This window comes from Ixodes scapularis, unplaced genomic scaffold (assembly GCF_016920785.2).
Source record: "Ixodes scapularis isolate PalLabHiFi unplaced genomic scaffold, ASM1692078v2 PGA_scaffold3__209_contigs__length_174095766, whole genome shotgun sequence".
NCBI classification, from domain to species: domain Eukaryota; kingdom Metazoa; phylum Arthropoda; class Arachnida; order Ixodida; family Ixodidae; genus Ixodes; species Ixodes scapularis.
Genome location: NW_024609868.1, coordinates 15,832,388 through 15,845,833, shown reverse-complemented (window position 1 = coordinate 15,845,833; position 13,446 = coordinate 15,832,388). Strand labels below are relative to the sequence as shown.

Sequence of the window (13,446 nt, the reverse complement as noted above, 5' to 3'; positions counted from 1 at the left end):
GGTGCAGCTCGGTAAAACCTCTCAACCATCAAGTTCATATTTGCACTATTTAAACTTTTTCACTCCAAGAAATATGCATTAGACCACTCTTCTTTCTGTTACTGTCTCTAGAAAGAACACACAGCTGAGCCTCCAAGCAACTACAACCAGCCCACAACCACAGCCTATGTTTGCCATGCAAAGTAACCCCACCATACTGTGAAGGATAGCAAGCCCTAAGCATTGTGCCTCAAGACTATTTACTTGCACACTCATGCAGGCAAGCAAACTGGCACTCGAAACTGCAAAAGTACTAAATAAAGCCTCGAAGTAATATATAATACAGCAGTTCCCAATATAATGTGCAGCCTAAACCTCCACACCATTTAGACGAGCAAGTTGAAAACATGGGAAAGAACCTGAATAGAAATATTCGTGCAATGTCTATTCCTTTGCTTAAAATAGACTTCAAAAAAAGCAATTTCATGCAAATTATAAGGCAGTATTTTTTTATTCAACAAGGAAGAATCCTTTCTATGCATTAGGGTACTGAGCAAAGTGTGCACATGATTTTTCAAGCTCTAAAATTATGTTGCAAAGTTTTAATTTCAAATGGCAGAAAATATTTTGTCACAGCGGACAACAAAACCAGACCTCCAGATTATTTCCAGCTGGGGTTGTAGAATGTGTGACAAACTTGGATAATAATTCTTTTAATAAAATTGTGTCTTATTTCATAAAAATTATACAAATCTGGCTTACAAAAGCAAAAAATGCTTTGCCTATTAGTACTTACAAATTTCTAATGGCTACTCAAGAAAAATAAAATGCATGAGGAACAATTTTGCATGACAAACTGTTAATCTATGTTATGTTGTTATCTGGTGACTTACAGATAGCCAAGTGATAAAACAAGTCAGCAAAGACCAAAGGTTACTTCACCACACTAATTTTTCGCGCGAATGGACTCTAAACACCGCAATAACACAAAGGTGTGGACAGCGTTAACTAACCAACCTGAACCTTATGCTCATGCACTCATAGTCCCTAATAGGGCACAAAAAAGTGCATAGAAAAAAGCTAGTTTTCTTTTAGTCCCTCGAAATGAGCTTAATATCCTCAGCTAGTTGTTTGAGACACAACGAACTGTACAACCATGCAGTCACTGCTTGGAATAAATCTTTCAAATGCCACCGGTTAGAAAGTTGCTTTCTTTTCCATCGCCGCTATTCTCATGGATCAAAAGCCAAATACCTAGTTAGGAAAAAGTTGGCACTCGGGGAACATACCCTCTTTGGCCACCCGACAGACAATTTCACGTTACATGATTTGAGGGCTTGCTAACTACTCCTTTGTAATATCCAAGGCAGGCTTTAGCACTGATGGTTGGCAGTGTAGGTACAGAAAGGAATAGTGGACATCATCCCTCCACTATATATAGAATTTTTCTGTTTAGTAGATCATTATAAATGAGGTACACTTCACACCCATCAGTACAGACATAAAAACAGACGTGTGTATCAGTAAATGCTTGGCTCTGAAATTAACTCGCAAATGCGTAAACATGGGACGCTCAGTGATTTGGCCAATACCCTGCAAGAGAGCTGCTACAATTTAGTCTACATGAGAAGATGAGAAATGCCCAAGGTTACTGTAAGGGATAAAACCATATGCCAATGCACAAGCAAGAGATCCACTATGGCACCTTTACAATCAGTAAAGGGCCCATAGCGTAAACTCCAATGACATCGTCAAACTAGATGCCTTCATTTAACAGACGAAACATGCGAGGTATTTGCCAAATTTGCGTCGTTGCAAACCAGCGCAATCGGAGAGATGCAGAACTGTAACTTACAGCAAACACCGACTAGGAAACCAAAGAATTTGGAGAAACAAATGCTTGGCAACGTGGCAACCCAATATGCAAAACAAAACAGAAACAATACTTTCTTTAGTCATTCAATATTGCAGCCACGCAAGCGCTTTCCAAAAGTGTGAACACAACTTGGTGGAGTGCAGAAAAAGATGCAGGTGCTGTCTCCAGCTTTTCTATTGTTAGCATGCATTATGTTGTGAGACAGCAAGTCATGCCTGTTTGCTAAGCAGGCACATGAAGCAAACATGCACACATGCAAACAAAAAGCAGAGGATCATGCAAAGTTAGCAAGCGTGCACACCAACTAGACTTATCCACAGAAAGTTAATATATCAATTAAAGAGAGAAACAATGTAAAGATATCCCCAAAAAAGCATACTTCTATGACAAATGTCTTTTTTGCTGTGGTAACTATGTGCTTTCTTAACCTGTTTTGTGTGTCTAGGACCAAACTATCCAGAAAATGCATTTACGAACAGTGTATCAAGAAAATGCAAAAAATATGACAGTGCACAAGTTATTTTTAGACCCATCAGGCCTTTCTAAAAAAAATAGAATGAAAGAAGTGCAGTTTGGGTTATGCAGCAATTAAAATCTGTGCTCAAGAAACCTGTTAAGTAATTACAGTCGAATCTGTTTAATTCGAACTTGAGGGGGACCGAAAAGTTGTTTGAATTAAGCAAAGTTTGAATTACCGGGAGTTTCCTCCCATAGAGACGCATAGAATGGGACCAGCATATCAGTTTGAATTATCCAAAAGTTTGAATTAAGAGAGTTTGAATTAACGAGATTCAACTGTATAGTCACCAGACAGTACACATGCGATTTTGTTAAAATTAGGCCCAAACAAACAGCCCAGAAAGTTTGCTTGGGTGTTTCGAACAAACCCCAAGCTACAGGCTAAGATTACAACGAGACCATACCATGGAATTTACATTATAGCTAAGCTGAAATGAAAACAGAATGCTTCTTGTGGATCTGCCATCAATTTTATGTTATGATCACTTGCTGATAGCCATATTACGAAGTGCTGCTGATGCAAAAATACTCAGCGACGAGGTGTGCAATAGGACAGCAATTTAATGTCAAGAGCCATGCCTCATGCCTTGGCAGACAGCACTAGATGCTCACTTGTGCACACTGATAACTTTGCGAAATTCTAAGCTGTAAGCTCACAGAGCTTATAAAGAACACAATCACTAACAATGTCATTCAATTCCAAATGAACCCATTAAGCTATTATTATAAATCATTAATGCAGTCAGTAACTCACTGCTACCCACAAACCTTCAATGTCTGACAACACATTAGGAACTCTTGCAATGTAGTAATAAAAGTTTTTTGAACAAAGATAGCAACTGAAACATTTGTCATTCCATCAAAATTTGGGTTTCTGTACTGCAGTGATAAGGGATCGAAGAAAGCCTACCTGGTTGCCCAATTTTCTTTTACCGGCCGATGACACATCCGCGGTCTGTTGTGCACTGAGGGAGAAAGAGAGGAACCAGACAGGAACCAATTAGTTACAACTACAACCGAATCACTTGCACCACACAGGTAATAAAATCCAAAATAGAAAAAGATTAACAGAAAAACTAACTTAACAACTTTTGAAACCCCTAAATATATATTAACTGAAATTCCAAAGTTCCTAACCTTTGCCCTTAGCAGCGAGCCACAGACATTGCTGTCAAGTATGAAAGTATGTAAAGACTCCATCATGCTCGACATATCGGACTTTCAACCCTTCCACCAGATACAACTGAGTGCTCGCAGAAAATATTTGAGAGAAAGAGAGAGAGAAAAAGGCTCGAGGTGCACCTAAGCACTTCTTACGAGTTGTGAAAGCAAAAGCATGAATGTCGTTCTTCGCGCCGCGGCCGCACCTGATCCTCTCTGCGCCTTGGCCGTTTCTGCTCCGGTGGGGGCATGCAGCGCCATGGGGTGGTGCTAATTGAAACTGACGCGCAAGGGCTTCATTTCACTGCCGTTTTTTGTGGCTTTCTGCGTGGTTTCAAAGCTGGGATGCCTCAGACCGCGGCTTCAGGAATTTATCCGCTGTTTGGTGCAGCTGATGACGTCTGCTCGCTCCATGAGACAGTTAATGCTTTCGCATTAAAACGTTTGATTCAAACCACTCATGTCTGGGCAGTGGGTGTCACTAGCAGATAGGCCTCCTGCGCTGAAGCTTTGAACGTATCGTGGCGCCCTCCGGTGGTGGGCGACAGAGTGTCTGAATAGTACAAGTCCCGCAGCCCCGCACAATAACCAACCTGTTCGGGCGGCTCTTTACCTCTGCAAGGTGCTGTTATTTGTGCGTTCGTGTGGTCACGACTCAAAATGTGTCACCAGTAGTCGTCACTGCACAACGTTACCCTAGGGACCGGAGCTCGTCGCAAGCTAGTAATGTTTCTTCGTCCAAGCATGTCGAAACCGGGAGCTGGCAGCGCGGCCTTGATGCGTTTGAAACGTCACCGTCGACGGTACTGCTGCGTCGTTAACTGTCAAAAACGAGAAGGTATTAACCCAGGAGTGAACTTCTAAAAATTCCCATCGAAACTGTGCGAAGTCGAGCGGAGGGAACGATACTAGCCACCCAGCGCACCGAGTAAGCGAGATGTAGTGGTTGAAGCTCGAAACTCGAAGTGGTGCCAAAAGCCATGCCGCACGTTCTGGCGTGCCCACGTGATACCGTGTGATAAAACAGATCATGCTTGGATTCGGACGAAGATAGTCGTGTTTGTCTTTGATCCTTGGCGAGCACTCTTTTTTGTTACTACTCAAGTAATTTAGTACAAGTAAATGCAGTAAACAAGAAAAGCTTGACAGAATCTTTGATCCTTAGCGAGGGTTCTCAGGCTTACTGAGAAGATTACACGAGATTTGTTTTTCTCGTCCTCCAGGTTGTCCTGCTAAGGCACGGCCATTCAATTAAGCGGGCGTGGCATTGATCGAAATGCGTGTCATGCGAATTTTACGAACAGGAACATACTGTCCGACCCAGTGGAGCGATCCGATTAAACTACATCGAGCGTGCACGCGCACCAACGCACCACCACAGAAAGCAACAAGCATGTGCTGAAGGCGGAGCTCCTACTGCTGATCTTATGTTGTGTGCTGGTTGCGTGAAGCTTTCAGTGCAGATGTGACGGCCGGTTGACGCACGATCGCTTACGTCTGCTTTCGCGCATTTTCGAGGTTGGTCATCAGCTGATAATGTTGGCTGTATGGAGGGACTGCAGTTTGAAAGTCTTTGCTTACAAGGCGCGTTAACATATCTCGTAATTCCCACTCAAGCTCAACATCATTAGAAGCTCTCTGTTTATGTGAGTGACAGTGCACCGACACCAAATTTGCGGCTTCTTGTACAGTGCAGACTCAGCTTGCATCGCTGAGTTTATTCTCTTTGCAAAGTGTTCAGGAACGAAAGAAGCTTTCCACATTAGAAATTGGCTCGATTCCATGCCGTAAAACGATCACAAAGGGGGAATTCATACCGCCGGCTAACGTTTGGCCGCAGGACAAATTCAAATGTGCAGGTTTGTACTACCCAATACCGATAAACAAATCGTAGGGGGCGCTGCCAGCCGGTTTTTCCGCAGTACCTCCTGGGCAGAGCAGGAGGCCTATAGCAGAATAATTTGCACTATTTCCTTGATAGATGAGTGACTGCTCGCCTAGCAGCACCAAACGCTCCGTCCAAAATGGTAAAATGCTCCGAGCGATTGGCAGAAACTCTGACCGGAGAGTTTAAGACAAGTCTTATTTAAGTTATGTTTAACGTCTTAGAGTCTATTGTCTCAATGTACGACAAGATCAGTGACAGGATAAGCAACAAATTGATGGGACAAGCTTTCCGACTTCAAATAATGAAGTAGCTCCAGTTGGTGAAGATGCCTAAGTTGAGGTGTTTGTGCCACTGTCCAAGAGGTTTAAAGCCACACAGATAATACTACAATATGTAATTCATGATTATTTTAACACAAAAAAAAATTCACATCTTTTTTAAAGTCAAATGCAGGAACAAAGCAAAACCAACAATAGTAGAACTGAAACATCACCTCCTCAATCATCATGAGGTTGCGACATTCAAGACTGAGATTTCGGCTATCATGCTGGTTTGATATTGGCATTTCACCACACAAGCTCACTTTCACTGGCCTATTGCAGAACACACAAGTGAAGTGAGTGTGCTCACATGACGGATCTGACCACTTTGTAAGGTCCGATCCGCAATCTTCCATGCACTCAGAATCTAGTATCAGGTGAAAGGATCGTCAGTTCTTTAAGTAAAACTAATTTGAAATTATAAGCTGTCGACACTAACCTCTTTTTAGATACTGCACCTAACTAGTACTTCTCAGTGTCAGTCATTCCAAACCAAATACCTTCTCTAACAAATACCATAATAGCCTCGTTAAAAAATCCCGAAATACCCTAACAAATACCTTCTTTTATAAACTCTCGAAGTCTGTTACCCCAATTCGAGAAAAACTTAATGCAAACAAAGACTCCCCAAAACCATCACACATGCTGTTACGTGAGCCCACTTAACTCAAAGCCATATTGAACGACACATTCCCCGTTAGTGCGACATTGATTCCCTACCAACCGGCACTAATGAGAGCAAATACACAGATGCAAAGGCCCCCTTTACACTCCGCTTCCCCACAAAACACAAAAACAAGGGCAGCTTGCACACAGAAGCAGACACACTCAAACAAGTGACACACACTCACCCGGAGTGATAATCATCCCTGCGAGAGCAACGTTTAGTTGTGCGCCCAGACACAAACGAAGACGAACACAAGATGAACCGTGAGGAAAAGGAGGGGGAGAGGGAGAAACCAAAAAGGTGAACAAAAACAACCAACTACTACAGTAACAGAGCTAAGAAAGAGCCGAAAGAGAGAAAGAACGCTCTACCCGGAACGCAAGACAAAGTGCCACATGAATTTCGCCAACGAGGCTATGCATAAGCAGGTGCCGTGAGGAACTGTAGAAGCAGGCGGATGAGTGAGCAAGAAAAGAACCAGACAGTATTCAAACAGAACCGAAGGAACTGGAGACATCAAAGAAGCACTGCAACGGAGAAAGTTTTACTAATCCTTTGTGTTCCAACAGATTGCAAGGACCAATCAGACCAGCAGAACCCAGCAACACCCCTTGGGTGCTCTGTATAAATTGAATTGATCTTAGGAAATGACACTGCACATGAAAATGACACCCCACCCTCCTAAAGCATGTGCTCTGAACAAGATAAGGCTCGAGATATTGTAACGTGTTGCACTCTCGAGTCCCAAAAAAAATCAAACGGCTTGGAATTACATATTTCGACTTTGGCCTCGAGACAAGTTTGTATGAAGTTGAAATCAATGCACGAATCGCTGGTAGCCGTAGAAAGCAGAGCACATACATTTAGACTGCAATTTCGTTGCAATGGTCCTTCAGGCAGCCTTTCACCACTCTTTCATATAGATGTATCACTGGGCAACATATTGGGGCTTCAGAAAATATTCACACAAGGAAAAGCACTAACGAATTGTTCCATAAGGACAACTTGGTCCTGGTCAGGCCAAACAACTTCACTCACAAAAAATATATAAAAATGTTGCCCTGAAAGAGAATAGATAGAGAATGCTGTGAGATAATACCTCGACAGAAGAGGGGGACTATCACTGACAGGAGCGAATTTCAAGCTCACCAAACTCATCAGCTGCCATCAGAACTCCCTGAAACCTCAATCGAACAAAGGCTGTGCTCCAAACAAGTACCAGGAAAGACAAATAGAAAGAAAGAAAGTGGAAAGAAAAAGGTGACCAGTGGATCTCAGACAACAGCAGCAAGCATGAAAATGTAATCAAACATGCCCAAGCATCATGCGACACCAACATTTCACTCAGCACTGAAGCTTATAGCTTTCACATTGCAGCTGTAACTGTCATTCTTTATGACACGTTTCTGATAATGATTTCAGAGATGAACACAAAATGGATTGTATGAGTCAGAAGTGCAGTGGGAAAAACTAAAAATTAGTACAATAAAACGGACTAGGTTTTTAAGGAAGTGAAATTATGAGAGTAAAATATGAGAAGTCAGCCCAACAGTTTCATGCCAAAACCTGGATTCAGCGAATTATATTTGATACCGACATGGAAACCCGGGAGCGGGGGAAAAACCGGGACGGCTCTATGTTGCCCGTCTCTTTTTTTCCCCCGCTCCTGGATTACCAGGTCAGTAGTGAATCGGCTTGCCTGCAAAGTTGCTTTAGTTCCTATATTTATGTGTAAAGAGAGAGGAACAATGCTCATAACAAATCCCTCTCCAATAACTGTGTGCCAATGTTCCTTTGCACAGTCTACTTAAAAACAAGATTATTCGCACTTGAAATACAGTGTTTCAGCTAAGTGAGGTGGTCAGTTGGGACAGTTGGTACTGATTGAACATTGTTAAAGTTGGGCACAAAAAGACGTGAATAGAGGAGAAAAAGACGTAGATGACAGACAAGCGCACTCTCACAACTCACACGTGCAGGAAGGAAGGAGAGAAAGAAGCACAAACTGTGGAACTGGCTCGAGCAACGGCCACACGGGCAGAAGGATGCAAGCAGTTCATACTTCTTTTTTCTTATACATGCGGGTTGTGAGGGTGCGCTTGTCTGTCGTTTAGTCTTTTTGTGCACAACTTTAGATATGTTTCACCTAACTAGTGCCAAGACTTAAAAAAGCTGGTGCACGCCATGCATGTCGAAACAATGCAGTATTGTTCAGAGTACAATTGAACCTCAATTTAATGAAACCCGATTTTACAAGTTTCCCGATTTAACGAACAAATTCGGATTCCCCGCGCAGCCTATCCCGGAGAATGTCTTTCTCGACTTTACGAAGTTCCCGATTTAACGAAATAATTAGGGGGTCCCGGTGACTTCGCTAAATCGAGGTTCAACTGTACTATTGAGCAAGTCGAGATATTTCTTGCGATGTGCCAAACTCACTAATTAACAAAGATTAATTAGCCAACCTTTTAAAATGTGAATTTGTGCGAAACCATTCAACCCAAAAATTGTAGGGCACATTGAGAAACATCCCATCATGTTGTTTCCGCCAAGGTAGCCTTCGTATGCCTAATTTTTTCAAGAGCGCAACATCTTTAAAGGGATAGTTATACGAAATATGAAATATACCTGCCGTGTTCAGAAATAGGTTGATTATGACCCAGAATATCCTTAAATAAGAATCGCACGTTTGTATTTTGAGCCTGATGGCTGTATTTTTCGTTATAAATGGCCCACTCTGGCAAACGCTCAGAGAGCAGCCAGCGGAGAGCACTTCACATGTGACGTAGTTTGTCTCGGGACTTTATGTCCGCACACAGCAGACGCTGCGAGCTATCCCAGCCAATCCTGCTCTGCGCACATAGCCCGTGATATGCTTTCTGCACGTCGCTGTGCCCCCTCTCTAAGGTCACGTGACATTCACACAGCCTTGGATGCCCCGATGGCTCATAGCATCCCCTGAAAGCAGCCAAAGTGCCTTTGTACGAATTTTGAGTGACACGCTAATCTTCTATAATCTTGTAGAGGGACAATAGCAACTTCTGGGACACACAAAACAGAGTCTCAAGGAGAGGGGAGTTCCTCCTTCAGCTTTCCTTTTGTCATGGGCCCGAGGCGAGGCAGTGATCCTCACTACCTGTCAAGGTTCCAAGACGGCCATTAAAAACGAGGCGTTAGCGACATCCCCCAGGTGCTCTTCACTAATCGTTTGTTTTAAAATTCCTTTTAGAGTCTTTTTTCACAAGAGATTGCTGTGTTCGATGTGATAATGCTCCCTTGAACACGAATAGACCAAGAAATAAGCGTTGAAATTTCATTGTAGCATCCCTTTAACAATCCCCCGTGACTAAAGGTACTAAAATGGCAGTCTGCTAGCGGGTAGTCAAGAGAGATTTTTTCTGAATCCCTCACGAGATGTTTTAGCTTTTTTTAAAGCTCGAAAACACTAGACACGCAAAGGTTACCTTTATGGAAATGACACGATGGGATGTCTCCCAACACGCTCGACAACTTTTGTATTGGAGAGTGTGGGCACAAATAATTATTTGAAAGGTTAGCTAATTAATCTTCAGTAATTATCCAATATGACACATGACAAAAACTACCTTGACCTGCTCAATAGAACTGTGAACAATACTGTGTTGGTTTAACATGCGTGGCATGCACCAGCTTTTCTTTTGAAGTCTTGGCACAAGACAGCTGAAACAGCCTCTATAACACACATTTACTTAGACTTCAAAACGCTGTTATGCTGTCCTTTTGTTTGTTTGTTTGTTTACTTTCTCTTGGGGGGGGGGGGTTATAAATGTGAATGCTCATTAGCTAGGTTGCCCTATTATGCTCATATCAGTATGGCTAGTTATCTAACTCCAAAAACTTCAGAAACTGTTCAGTATAAGAGCAAAAAGATGTTTTTAACGTTTTTGGTGCAGGTCTCAGTTTTTTTATTTAAAATTCGGTGTTCTCCGCGGATATCTACGGGCATGCAGGCAGTAAGTTCCTCAACGTATATCTCTGAAGCAAGAAGTTACGGGTCCAACCTGAGAAAGCACAGCTGAGGTGATGGAGCACACTGAAGGTGCCCATTGAAAAATTTTCAAATACATTTAATCTGCCTGCGGAACTTAGTTACTTCAAGATAAAATCATATTAGACTAAGTCTATTAATCCACTAAATCACTCGCTTATGAAAACCACATTACGCCACAGCGACATTGTGAACTCGCCCGGATCTCGACGTGCCGAAAGTGTAAGTGTGGTGCATCCAACTACCGGATAACTGGCAACCGTCATGCCCCATTCCAAGTTCGTATGCAAAACAAGAACTTACCTAACCCTTCACAAACAAAGGAGAACATAGAAATTATTTAGTTATGATGACACACTCGGGCAACAAGCATGCAACAAAGAGTGTGCCGATAGACCGATCTCGCAGCTAGTTAGAGTATGCCACCGCTGCCGACATGCCTCGTGGGAGCTGTAGTCTTTCCGCACGCGCGACAACCCTGCTGGAGGTCTGCACGAGCAGAGCACGAGGCCGCATGAGCTATCTCGTGAACTGGCGTCTGCCTCCTACGAACTACAGTTAGGGCGGCGTCACGCATGCGTGGAACGCTTGGTGAGATCGGTCTATTGCCAAACAGGCAATCGGCACAGCCAAATCCCTGAAGAAAGTAGTTTGCACCTGCACATTTTTAAATAGTACAGAAGCCATATGCATTCACATCTGTTTTGTCAACAAAAAGGGATAAACTGACAGGCAATGAGCTGTTTGTCAAGTTAAACAGCCATGTTCACCAGACAACTTGCATTCCCCATGGCCTTACTGCACAGGCACAGTGCTAGGCACATGGAAATGTCTTGCACGCCACACAATACATAAGCAAAAAGCACACCAAAATTACTCTCCCGCTCTGAACGTAGCCCGTTTTCATGAACCCTTGCGAGCAAAGCGAAGCATAACGGCAATCTGAATGACAATTCTTACGTTCCGAGGCAACCCCCAAATACAGCAAAACTTCTTGCCTCAGCTCGAGAGACATACTTTCTCGAGTGCGGGCAGGTATTCAGACACCATATTAGCTGGTAGGCTACTGCTCATAACAAAAACGTCTACACGAAAAGCCAGTCAAAAAGTCTACCAAAGGGAACACTCCCTCCCGCACTTTAATAATCTTAACTTATGCAAAAAAAGATAAAAATTGACCAGCTAATTACATATTTTACCACAAAACTTTAACAGCACAAAAAGAGGCAAAGTATGGCTGGAAAAAGCTCTAGAATGAAACTAGCACCATATTTCCCAAACTAAAGTAAGCACCCGGTGTATAGTCTGCAAGGGCAAATTTGGGGTCCAAGATAAAGGTTCTTGTTTGGATAGTCTGCATGCTGCGCATGGTCCACACTTAGCACCTAAACTGAACATAAAAATCATTCTACACAGCACACATTGGCAAATATATGCTGTATTAGCTCACAAAGAAGCCTGTATCATACATAAATCAACATTAATATAGTACCTTGTTATTCATAACATCTTTTACAACCTATCACAGTGAACGATCTAGAAGAAAAAAAAAAATCCTCGTATGTTTGCACCTGTAGAGTCTGCACCGGGTAAAATTTTAACTTTTTAAACATGTATAGTTTACAGACTATAGTCCGTAAAATATGAAACTAGACGCCCCCCCTCATTGCAATAGCCAGCCCAGTGCGACCCCGCGCAGAATGCGGAACGATTCTAGATGGCAAGCAAGCAAGACAAGGACGAGAGACGTGGGGTGCACGCACTTGGTGAATCCAATGAAGTCTTCGTGGTTGGTGTTCATGTACGCCAACTCCACCTCGACGAGCAGCGAAATCTGGTGCTTGGCTGTGTTCTCTCGCTCCCGCACGTGCGAGGTGATTATGCGCTCCGTCTCTTCGCGCAACCGCGGGTAGCGGCTCATCTGCACAGAGACGCAGACGAGTCAGCTCTGACAAAGTGTACATCGCAAGGTCGAACGGGTCGTACCTGGGATGGCGTAACGCTCACTTCGAACAGTGCCCAAGTCGATGCTTAGTTCGATCCAAAGAGAATCACCTGTTTGCACCAAAACTTGGTCGGCACTTCTAGGTGCTAAAACCAGAAATATTCTATTTTAAAAATTATCTCAGAGTTGATTAGGCTTGCATTGTTTCGTGCTAATTTCTTCTATGTGCTACGATCACAAAGTTAAGACTTTCGAAATCACCTCAGTGCAAGTCAAAATCACCTCAGAGACGTCACATTTTCAAATCTTATGGGGCACCCAAGTACTTTTCGCAGACACTTGTTTTGATGGCACACTGTTTGTTTCGCTTTAATCTACAGAAATGACCAGTTCCAGATGGCAAGACGTTGCAGTAAACTCACGGCAATAGAAATACACGGGTACTACTTTCTTTTGAGGGGGCCATCCGCGGGTCCCCACCACCACCATAAAATTTGATCAACGAAAATAGTTAATTGCGTGGAGATTCCGAACATTACTATTATTGCCCTCTTTGGGCGCATTGTGCATTAGATTTTTGCAAAAACATATTATCTTTGGGTGTAGGAGATGCAATACGGCAATTAGTTTGAAAACGGTGCCCAACAACACCACCTGGCATCTGCTCCAGGGTTCAGAAAGAGGGGCATGTCACACTCTTCGATTGAATTTTGAACAAGGAAATCGGCCGCCCATGAGTGCTGTTTCGGGTTTCTTAGGATGCTTAGAGCCCATTGATTGAGTTAAGATTATAAATAAACGATCTCAGAATCCACTTGAGTACGCCTTTAACAAATGCAACGCCGATACTCCAAGTCATCAAATTGGGTTCCCCAGAGTTCGATAGCGGCTTTTCCGAACTCCCGAATTTCCTCAATCGCCCAGAAGTGAAGTGTCCTTTTAGTCACTATTTCAGCAGATCTGAGTCACCCATTGATGCGTAACCATTAGCCAAACACTCCCTGGTATTATTGTCTACAAGGTCTTTAGGCCTCTGCACCGCATAACTGCACAAAGAAGGTAGG

The 13,446-nt window shown here is 43.0% G+C and overlaps 1 protein-coding gene across 7 annotated transcripts in view; it reads right to left on the bottom strand.

The window, feature by feature from the left end:
* Positions 1 to 13,446, bottom strand: part of LOC8050678 (dynamin-1) — a 44,688-nt gene that overhangs the window by 16,799 nt on the left and 14,443 nt on the right. For 2 of the 7 annotated variants that reach the window (XM_040499855.2, XM_029991184.4), the window contains exons 10-13: positions 12,201 to 12,358; positions 6,595 to 6,612; positions 3,285 to 3,339; positions 1,835 to 1,846 (exon numbers count right to left, since the gene is read on the bottom strand). In XM_040499855.2, the coding sequence (XP_040355789.1) occupies positions 1,835 to 1,846; positions 3,285 to 3,339; positions 6,595 to 6,612; positions 12,201 to 12,358 (243 nt within the window). The remainder of the gene's footprint in view (positions 1 to 1,834; positions 1,847 to 3,284; positions 3,340 to 6,594; positions 6,613 to 12,200; positions 12,359 to 13,446) is intronic. The other 5 variants (XM_042292308.1, XM_040499856.2, XM_040207452.3 and 2 more) reach the window with 3 other exon arrangements.